The following is an 11490-nucleotide window of genomic DNA, read 5'->3' on the forward strand; positions in this document are numbered from 1 at the left end:
CCTGTGTGGAGGCGCTGGGGTCGTCTAACACCTCTTTTTAGCCTCTGACACGTTCTTTCCAGCGTATGTGTATTTAAATACGCAGTAACGCAGCTCTGCTATCCCACCGTGTGTGTGTGTGACTGTGTGTGACTGTGGGTCTAATTTAGCACAGAGAGTGGTTGGCACTGGCAGAGTGGGGAAGTTTGTCTTCGTCTTCGCCTCCTCCTCTTCCTCCTCCTCCTCCTCCCCTTCCTCTCTCCCTCTCTCTGCCCTTCTCCGCCCCTCTCCGCCTCCTCGCCCACCTCCTCCGCCCGCGTGCCCTGGCTGTGAGCGTGGCACAGAGAGAGTTATTACCCCAGACAGGTGTCTCCCTCTTCACTCATGCAGAACCTGGCCCGCCGCACAATCATTTCACGCCTGACATCACTAAATAAGAGAATAACAAGGGGGGATAATTGCCTATTGAAATCAGCCTTGTTTTAGGCATATATTTATATATTTTTATATATATATGTGTGTGTGTGTGTGTGTGTGTGTGTGTGTATTTATATATATATATATATATATATATATATATATATATATATATACACACACACACATACATATAGCACTGGCTAAACAAACCCAAAATGGAAAGAAAAATATCATCATCAAGGAAATAAATTCCCAGCACCAGTCCACAAATTACCTCAAGGCCGATCCATTCTCTCTGTGTTTCAGACGTTAGACAGAGTCTGAGACGTGGCTAGCGTGTTGCTGAGGATTTTTGCAGCTCTGTTATTGATATTAACAATGTTCCTAATTTGCAGTAAAACTATAATGGAATATGCCAACAGTCATTAATCTTGGCAGTTTAGGGAACTGATTGTAATTCAGTTATCTTTATGTATTGGTAGATAATTAGATCAATCTATTCTACAGCACAGGCTGATATCAGACCTGCATCGACATGTAATTGGTACTTTAGAAGTCTGCAGCCAATCTCTGCATTAAATGCATGGAGATTTAGGAATCATTTGATGCTGTTTAGTTGGGCATGATGAGATCTAGATTGAATATCTCACTGGACGCATAAGGCCACAGCATTAATTAATTACACACCTATATTAAATTCAACACAGGCCATATGTCATAAACATTTTCACAATCTGAAATAAAGGTCTAAGAGATTAGAATTGAGAAGGCCTGCCGACTAGCCATTAGCCAATACATTCATACCAAGTCCCTTTTTTTTACCTCAATATTTTGTCTCTGCTTAAGCATTACGTTGTTTACCACAGGTTTCTAATGTTTGTTTTGTTTGTTTGTTTTGTTTTGTTTTGATTTTATTCTAAGGAAGACTGCAGAATTGCAGACACTTGTTGCATACCAATAAGTGTTATTTCACAGCAGCATGTGCCTCTGTTCCAGCATATCCTACTAGGTTTCTGTTTTCTGCTTTCAGTCTTACTCTTAGTCATACTCCTGTATGTCAAGCAGCTTATGCTTTTCCCTCAGATAATCAGACCACTTCTATGAAATGTCATTGACTAAAAACACCTACAGTAAAGCGGCAACTGATGCATACTCAGACTATTAGTAGCCATTATTAATGATTCCTTCATTCCTTAGTGGTTCCCTATGAGAGTTAATATTCTCAAATAAATATCTTGCTTCACTACCTACCATAATAACTAATCCTAGAGGTCCCTTGCTGACGAGCTGTAATTTTATTGAAGTGTATGGTGTTAGGTTAGTGTAACTTTATCTCTACTCATAAAGAGAACACATTAATAACACTGCTATGTACAGTATCCACTCTATATAAAGACTATGTTTATGACCTTATCACCAGCAATAGCTTTTATGGTGTTTAGAAAAAACGACATGACAGACTTGGCTTGGGAAAAAAAAAATAATGAATACATGAATAAGCTCAACTAGAATAACATGCTGTGACGTAAATCACGACCCAACCCCCAAATTAGCAATAGGAAGTGACTCACCGCTCCACTATCAACACCGCATCTAAGCAAGGAGACATCACCTATTAATTTGTTTCACAGCTGTTTAGGTGATTCATGGGAGCGTGGCGGCCGGTGATTTTGCTGTCTCACGCACCGCCCTTCATCAAACGCCCGGCGGAGACAGAGGGGTGGGAGGAGGACCCTGGGTTGCCATAGATAGAGTAGATAAAGAGAAAGGCTTGAGCACAGTGCCAGACTACTGATTGTAGACTTCCGTAATACCTACTTGTAATACCCTGCGGTCACATATCCTTCTCCGTTATGGCCATTGGAAACACTAATATAAGAAAACATGAGACATTATTTTTGATTTGGGACATTTGGGTGATCATCATCATCATCATCCTTGGGTGTACATATTGGAATCTCCATTTACTGTAAGTTCAGTGTGCAAAGAGAGAGCATTAAACGTTATTTCATCATTCTGTTTCATCATGTTATATGGAGCTTGGATTAGCATTTCCCTGAGAACAAATGAAGTGATCTTGAACATTGAAATCAAATTGTGATTCAAGGCGATGTACAAGTGATAGAGATTGATGCAGACCTGGGGTGCGTTTCTAAAAAAAGGTAGCTTTCAAGTTTCTAACTGGCTAACTTCCATTTCAATCTTTGTAGTTAGAACCGTCATTCCTGGATTTGGTGTTCCTAAAAAATGAAAAGGGAACTCTCAATTGCAGCCGTGGTCAAGTTTGGTGGTTGGAATGACAGCCCCTGAGCAGTCACACTTAGCTCCTTGGTAGTTGGTGATGTCATCAGTGCCAAAGGATAGGAGCCTAACAAAAGTACACTCAAAAGGATAGCTGTTGCTAAACAAGGGAAAAATGAAAATACCATCCACAACAGACAAAATTGTGAAAAGTTTCAATCTGCATCGAGACAAGACAAGACTAGTTACCAACTAACCCCATGCGATTTTGAGTGCTGTGTCTCCTCATTGGAAAGTCTATTAGGTGAAGCAGTTGTTCCATTCATGTTGCTACTACTGTAATTAGCCAGTCCATGGTACAATCAGTCCTGAAGAGTGTAGCATTGGGGGCATCAAATGTCTGAGAAGATACTGCAAATACAGACGAACCAAAACCAAGGCAAGTCAGCTCTGGTACATATTGATCCTCGAGTTGCTACACTACTGACCTTAATCAGATGTCACAATCTCAAAATGATAGGTTTCCCGATCTCATGGGTTCTCAAATGCATAATTATTTAAAGATGACCGCACCATTGAATTCACCTCTGACCAGGGAAACTTGGCAGTAGAGGTTTCCAGATGCGCGATTATTCATGGACTGGCTCAGTCCCAAGACAGTGAATGTAGGCTACACAGAATGAAACATCCCTTGACACTTCCGTTGAAGTTGTATGTGTTGTCCTCCACACTTGGCAACAACAACGGCAACAAATCACCAGACAAATACGGGATCGTTAGTGGTTGCAGACTTCCACACAGGTTTGGGCACAGTCATACAGTATTTTCCTGTGCGTACGGAGTTCACTAACCTAACAGAACAAAGTTCTTTCAGTGTCATTGCTTCTTCTTGGTCAGGGTTCATGCACAGTTCATGAGTCGTTGATGCACTCTTGAAGCACGGTCACAACAGGTATGCGACACACTCCGAATTGTGCATCGATGACGCAGTTTTTGTCACATGCTCAGCTAGCACCACGTGCACAGACGCAGGAGCACGCCAGCTGCTTAAACGACAGACTTCTGATGAATTCAGACTGCCACCATAGCCTTTGCGTTCCATCTCTGCATTACGGTCTCATGTGAGCATTCATACACACAGGCAATGTGCAAGTTCTAACCAGTTAACATGGGCATCGAAATGAAGGTCAGGTGAAGCAGCTGCCATGCATCTGGTGTAAATCAGGTGTTATGCACATGGGAGAATGTGCCCCTTACTTGCACGCTTTTGTCGATTCACAAAAATGGGAGAATTTCCCGTAAGTGGTAAAATAAATGTATAAAACCCCATATAAAAGCCAGACCTAATAGATGGGTGTTTAGTTTACGGTTTAGAAATATCAATATTTTCCTCTGCTCTCATATCCACTGGAAGGGTGTGTGGAGGCTAATGTTTGGCGGCTTGGAGGATAATGGCTGAAAGCAGCACCACCATATGTTTCTGTCCTGCTTTGTAGAACAGCTAAACGAGAAGAACTGGAGGGTGTGAGAGGCCTTGCTCGATCATAAACCAAGGGCATTCCTGAAAGGTAGTCTGGTGTGATAAAAAATGAGATATTTTTAAAAATCAATACCAAAACTTAGGAGCAAGATTTTTAAAGTAGGTGTAATGTGTGGTCCAAGCCAGTGCCTGTGCAGCAAAATGTAGAATTTATTATAGCTGATTTACTGTGTTCTTTTCTACAGCAGAATGGAGAGTATTGCAATAGACTAGCCTGCTAGTTATTAAATCCTGCATCATTCTTTGCTTAAAGAGAAATGGCGTCACATTGGAAAAGTTCCTCAAGTGATGCAATTATTTTTTTTGTGACACTTGGCATGTGAGCCTTGAAAATAAAATTAGACAAACAGAGAGAGTGAGAGAGAAGGAGAAAAGGAGTGAAGGAGAGAAAGAAGGAGACAGGGAGGGCACTGAAAAAGAGAGACTGAGAGAGAGAGAGGGGAAGAGAAGGACACTGAGAGAGAGAGAGAGCCTGGAGCTGGCGTGTGGACAGGAGCCCTGGAGGCTGGCGGGTGGAGGGAGAGGCGGTGGACAGCAGCGGGGCCCCTTCACTCTCAGAGCCTCCAGAGGGGTACGGAGAGAGAGAGGGCCCAATTAACTCGTCCCCGTGATTGTCTCTGCGTGTCAGATCAGCACCTGGCATCAGATAGTCATTATGAGCACACTCCAGGGCAGCTGTGGAGAGAGAGAGAGAGAGAGAGAGTCTGAGAGAGAGAGAGAGAGTGAGTCTGAGAAAGAGAGAGAGAGAGAGAGAGAGAGAGAGATGGGAACGAGAGCCCAGGATTATACGATGTGGGCTGGGTGTTCGGCTAAATATGGAGGACTCCTCTCATGCATCACAGTGTAATTGAAGGGATGGGAGAATCAAGGGTGTTGAAAGGTGTTGGACGCCATTCTGTGTCAACATATCAGACCACTGGGGGAATATAAAGTCAGCTGGCATTGACCGTCCAGAGTAAACACGTTGACATCATCTCGTGTGGTTCTGCAGTTGAAGGGTTTTTCCTACCATGCAGAGTATAGACCCATGCAGCGTTTTACGACGTGCTTCATGCTTGACGTATTTGACCGATAGGCATTTGAATGTATAGGTCATTGGAAACCTGTAGCTTTTGTAGCAGTCTACGAAAACAACATAAACAAATGATTCATTCCATTGCTTGAAGGACCTATATGTTATGTCAAGTCATCCCTCTGGGTCCTCAAATGTGACAAAGACGCGTATTCTTGAACAGGCCATTGGCAACCCGTGACCTTTTCAGTGTCCTTAAGTCATCCATGATATGATGTTTGGAGGGGGTCTAATAATAAAAGACAGTGATCAACATAGTTTAATCAAAAATGTCTTTGGAACATTGAGTACTTCCTTCTACATATTTTGTCAGTAATCCAAAAAAAGAAGCCTCTTTAAACCTCTTTTTTATTAAAAACACATCAGAGGTTTTATTACTAGGTGGGGGAGGAATTGAATTGATTCCTTTCCTGACACTTTGACATCCAGCCAAGCTGCAAGCTGAATAGCAACCATTAAGATCATAAACCTGTAACATGCACTTTATGATTATCACACTGTATAACTTGTCTTTGATGACACCAAATCAACATGAATATGCACATTAGCAAAACACCTCACTTCAGTAATGAGATGTCTCGTGAAAGCAAAGCCATTGGGCATTTTTTTTAAGACTGATATATAGTCTTGGGAAGTGAACGTCACATTTGCATGCGAGAGTGATTGAGAACGCCACAGGATAGCCTCGGTAAATGTGTGGAGATGTGTGCAACTGTACGTGTATGTGTGCTATATTGCATGCTATGAGATGATTGGATGATTACTCTGGATGCATTGAGTTTTCCTTTCCTCATTTTCTCTAAGAAAAATGATGGATAAGGATCAGCTTGTTGTAGCAAATGCACTGTCCACAGAAAGTGCATTCTTTGTTTTTTTTTGTTGTTGTTTTTTTTGTTAAACACTGCAGAAGAAAGGGAAATTAGACAGAAGATGAGAGCAGGCTGTAATTTGATGCTGGGATGCAGTAAGCAAAACAGGAAAGCGGTGGAGGGCAGAGGGTAAAAGATTCGCTGAGCACACGGTTCTTCTGGGAGAAATTTGGGAGAACGGTGTTTTGCTTTTTCTCTTCCATATTCTCTCTCTCTCTCTCTCTCTCATCATTCTGCCTTGTCACATTGCATAATCAGTTCATAACGGAAGAGGTGGAGGGGGCGGAGGTATCGTCTCAGCCCCTTTGATTGGGTCGGATTAAAGTCTTTTCTGACTGTCAATTAAGTGTCTTCTGGTGTCAGAAGCGCTTAAGCATATTAGCCTGACCCTGTTTTCGTGGAAGGCGCATCCCCACTCCTGCCACCGATTCTCAACATTTGTGGCATCTCTTTTTCTCTATCTCTCTCTCTTTCGCTCTCTCTCCCTTGGCTCGACGACCTGAGAACCTCTTTTGAATATATCACAGTGCTTTTGAATGCTCCTCATTTTTCTCTTTTTTTCCTTTCCTTGACACAAAATACCAGCAGATTTGAATATATGATCATTGACCCGGAGAGATAAGCGTTGAATTCGAAAGCCTGTAATCTTCAAAAATGCTATATGATGGCTTTTGGGGTATTTAGCTGTTGCTTGATTGAATTGTACACACGTCGTTCGTTGCACTTTATTTTGATATTAACGTTATTATAGATTTGAGCTGAAGTACAATGCATGTCACACTGTGCCCATCAGTATGAAAAGATGAGTATCTGTTCTTAGCTAGAATAGACACACTCGCAACTACAGACGAATACACACACACACACACACACACACACACACACACACACACATACACACACACATACACACACACTTCATCTAATGGGGTATCCCCTCCAGTGCCATGTGCAGAGAGGCGTGGAAAGTGTTAATGGTTTGTATATCACCCTGCCCTTCACATCGTCTCCCAAAATCTCACCCAAATCTGGAACTAATGACAAAATCAATTTATTATTGAGCCCGCGAGCTCCTTCTGCGATCTTTCATTTGTTACTCTGCCTTCTTATTTTCACATTACTGAACCATGCGGCCTTCTGCACCTGCATTTAAAGCACTTTCACATTCTCCTCCAAATAATCAATAGCCTCTATGTATGTGTGTGTGTGTGTGTGTGTGTGTGTGTGTGTGTGTGGGATGGGGGGTGTTACATGTGCGTGGGTACATGTTTGTGTTACAATGTGCAATTGAAAGTGGCTTTATATGAGTGTTGGTCTGTATGCATTGTATGTGAGTATATTGTGTGTGTGTGTGTGTGTGTGTGTGTTTTGTGCGTGTGTGTTTCGTGCGTGTGCGTGCGTTTGTATGTATTATAAAAGTGTAGTTTGTGTGTGTGTGTGTGTGTGTGTACGGTCATCATCTCTCCCCCCTCCTCTGCCGGGCAGGTCATGGCACCTGTGACTGTGGGAAGTGTGAGTGTGACGAGGACTGGTCCGGAGACGCCTGCCAGCACCAGGAGCCCTGCATCCTGTCCAACAGGAAGAGCAAGGACCTGTGCCGCAACCCCCAGGGGGTGGTGTGCTCCAACGCAGGTGAGGCGGCCCTCCCCTCCGACCCACTTACTCCACCCATCTCTTATCTGTCCATCCATCCATCCATCCATCCATCCATCCATCCATCCATCCATCCATCCATCCATCCATCCACAGCCCCCATCTAGCCATCGTTTAGGTTTGATACAGATGTCGGCTATACGTACATCGCTTAGCCATAGTTCACATTGACACCCAGGAATTTAAATGTTATTAAAATGTTTAAATGTGTTTTCTCGAATGAAGCATCATAAATGTTCAGAATCTTGGGGACCAGGTAGGCCAAGAAACATAAACCTGATGAACACTCCGTTTCGGGGGGAAAACAAGGGTGGCTTTGTCAGGCGAATTTGGAGGAAAATGGGACAGCACTAGTCACGCCACGATGATGCAACCAATCTACGAAACTGGCCTTAGAACCGTATAGCCCCTGAAATGAGCCACAGTGAGTGTGTCCCCACTCTCTGAGTATGTTCAGTCTGAATACAGCGGTCCTTCCTCTTCCTCTGCTCCTCTTTCTCTCTGTTTCACCTGGAAGTCCAGCTCCCCTGCTCTGCTCTGCACCCCTAGGGTGCCCTCAAGATAAGGGACATGGCCATGTAAATAAACAGCCACAAACACACACACAGACAGACGCAGACAAACCTCTACCCACCTCTTTACATGACAGCTCACAGGCAGTGCACTCTCAATACATATAAATACATAAACACACACACACACACACACACACACACACACACACACACACACACACACACACACACACACACACAGAGAGAGAGACACACACACACACACACACCCCAACCCCCTACCCCCCACCCCGGCCCTTCTCCATCCTCAGACAGCCCCAGGCTTTCATCCTGTGCGCGGCCCCAGCAGTGGTGTATCTCTTGATGCTGTGCGGCCGGCTCCCTGTTGGCGCGGTGGTGGCCGCGGGCACTGAGGAGGCCACCCGTGGATAACCTCCGTGCCACAGAGGCACAGCGGCGCGCTCCGGCCCCAGCCACCAGCCACCAGCGCTGGGAGGAGGAGGGCAGGAGGAAGGGGTGGAGGTTGGGGTGGGGGTGGAAGTGGAGGTGGTGGTGGAGGTGGTGGTGGGGTAGGGGGGGCAAGGGTAGGCGGTGGGAGGCTGAGGACCCTGCTGGTCGGCAGATGTGCACAAGGGTTTATGCGTGTGAAGTGTTCGCCCCTGTGTGTGTGCATGTGTGGTGTGGGTATGGGTATGGGTGTGTGTGTGTGTGTGTGTGTGTGTCTGTGTGTCTGTGTGTCTGTGTGTCTGTGTGTCTGTGTGTCTGTGTGTCTGTGTGTGTTGGGGGGGGGGGGTTGTCTGTGTCTGTGACATGCTGTGTGCCTTGCTGCCACCCGTGCTCTCTGATGCTCCTTGTGAGTAAGTGTGTGTGTATGTGTGAGTTGGTGTGTATGCGTGTGTGGTGTGTGTGTGTGTGTGTGTGTGTGTGTGTGTGTGTGTGTGTGTCTGACATGTTGGAGCCTGTCCTCTCTGAAGGTCCTCTCCCACACGTGTGTTCATGAGAGTGTGTTTTTTATGTACATGTGTGTGTGCATGTGTTTGTGACTGTGTGCGACTTGCTGTGTGTCTTGCTGGTGTCCAGTGTGTGTTCGATTGTATGTGTATATCTGTGTGTGCGTGTGTGTGCGTGTGCGGCATGTTGTGTGTTTTCCTGGTGCATGTCACATATATATGTGAGAGTGTGTGTGTGTGTGTGTGTGTGTGTGTGTGTGTGTGTGTGTGTGTGTGTGTCTTGTCGTCCTCTCTGAGGCCCCATGTGTGTGCCCGGCAGGCTCCTGTCAGTGTGGCAGCTGTGTGTGCCGTGACCCCGACGGCAAGGGCCTGATCAACGGGCGCTACTGCGAGTGCGACGACAGCGAGTGCCTGGACGACGAGTCTGGAGAGATGTGTGGAGGTAGGCATGACCCCACCCAACACACACACACACACACGCACGCACACAAACTAAAAGTCTCTCTCTCTTTCTCTCTCTCACTCACTCTCACACTCACACACACACACACACACACACACACACACACACACACACACACACACACACACACACACACACACATTCTGCAGCCCTGATCCAAGGTGGAGGGATGTAAGACAAAAGCATTACACTTGTAAATAGGAACCCATGAGTGGTCTACAATTGACCAGTAGTTACAGTATGTGTTCATCCATGTCTGTGTGTTTGCTGTTGGCTTGGTTGATCAACAGCACCAAACCAAAACATGCTGTATTTAAGGAGAGTTGACAGAAGGGCCAAAGTAGTGCCTGGTCAGTTTAGGAATTTCAGACCCACAGATTGTACACTTACATGTTGTTTTGCTTTTGCTGATATTGTGAGATGCACTCTTTGGGTGCCCATGGTCTGTCAATAATTTCACACTGTGAGAAACTGAACTATCCCTTTCTCACTATATCGGACTGAAAAGACTTTACCGTGCAAACGCGGGAGAGGGAGAGAGAGACTCCTTTCATTTGAACACATGCATACACGCACCCATTCGCACACAGTCACCCGCCAAATCTCCTTGCCTTATAAACTGTGTTGTTTGTTTGCTTAGAGTGTTGTTTTGTGATATGTTACGTCTGTTTGGTGTACGGTATACTTAAATGTTGTTGTCGGGAGTTTGCCGCCAGTTTGGCATTCATTCACGAGTCAGACCGATTGTTTGGTTTGCCGCGAGTTAACTTAAGTTTGGCCATAGCGTAAATAAGTAATGACATGTTTTCTTCCTCCATGGAAATGTTAACTAACGGTGTGGTACCCACAATCATTCCCATTTACCATTTGCATTTTCTGTATATCGCTAGTAAACCGGTTAACATTCAGCTTACCTACAACACTTGCTGGTGCTCTGCCTTTCCGTCTGCTGTCCCATTGCGGAAGCGCGCTTCGCCTTGGGACAGCGCTTTTACACCATCCCACAAGGGGAGGGAGTGGGGCATTTTCATGCAGGGGTGTTTGCTTCGACTGTTTGTTCTTTTCGTTATCATTATGTATGCGGAGATATTTTTGCACTTGTAATTAATATGTATTTAGATTGTAATATGCACTATGATCATTCTGTATATTTTTGCTTTATGTATTTGTTTTCTTGATATTGAAATTAGATACAGTAATTACCTATTTGGATGGTTTGACCCAATCACCCACTTTGGGCCAATTTGAGACTATTGTTGGGGTTATTTAAGGGGGGTAGCTCCGTTCCCCTGGAGAACTAGAGAGAGCAGTACACCTGTTGTGAGGTAGAGCTCTATGTTTTGGGAGTACCGTGACTGGCTGATGGCTTTACTTATTTTTGTTTTCTTTTGTTAAAAGTGTTTTGTTTTATAAATAATAGCCTATTGCTATTCCTGCACATTTTCATTATTTCATAAATAGTTTGACACCATTTTTGAAACTCGAACTACCTCTCCTGGACACTATTTTCCAAGCTCACATCCCAACTCGTGAGCTGGCCATTGCGGGCTCTCACACACACATAAAAATATTCATGTAAAATAGAGCAACTAACAAAACAACAAAACAACTGAAATAAGCCAAACTACTACTACTGATGATGCAACAGGTTATATCCAATTAGTGCTGATATTTCAATATGATTCTGAGTTCTGTGTCGAGTTATGAAAACACCACACAGCTCTGACAAAGTTTGTATGTTACTGGTGTGTTATCAGTTCAGCTGGCACAATCGTGCTCTGTATGGGG

The 11490-nt window shown here is 44.5% G+C and overlaps 1 protein-coding gene across 1 annotated transcript in view; it reads left to right on the forward strand.

The window, feature by feature from the left end:
* itgbl1 (integrin, beta-like 1) overlaps window positions 1-11490 on the forward strand; it is a 57281-nt gene that overhangs the window by 10341 nt on the left and 35450 nt on the right. Inside the window, exons 3-4 of the mRNA XM_062534228.1 lie at window positions 7607-7753; window positions 9559-9681. Coding sequence (XP_062390212.1) covers window positions 7607-7753; window positions 9559-9681 — 270 coding nt within the window. The remainder of the gene's footprint in view (window positions 1-7606; window positions 7754-9558; window positions 9682-11490) is intronic.

Source organism: Sardina pilchardus, chromosome 4, assembly GCF_963854185.1.
Source record: "Sardina pilchardus chromosome 4, fSarPil1.1, whole genome shotgun sequence".
NCBI lineage: Eukaryota > Metazoa > Chordata > Actinopteri > Clupeiformes > Clupeidae > Sardina > Sardina pilchardus.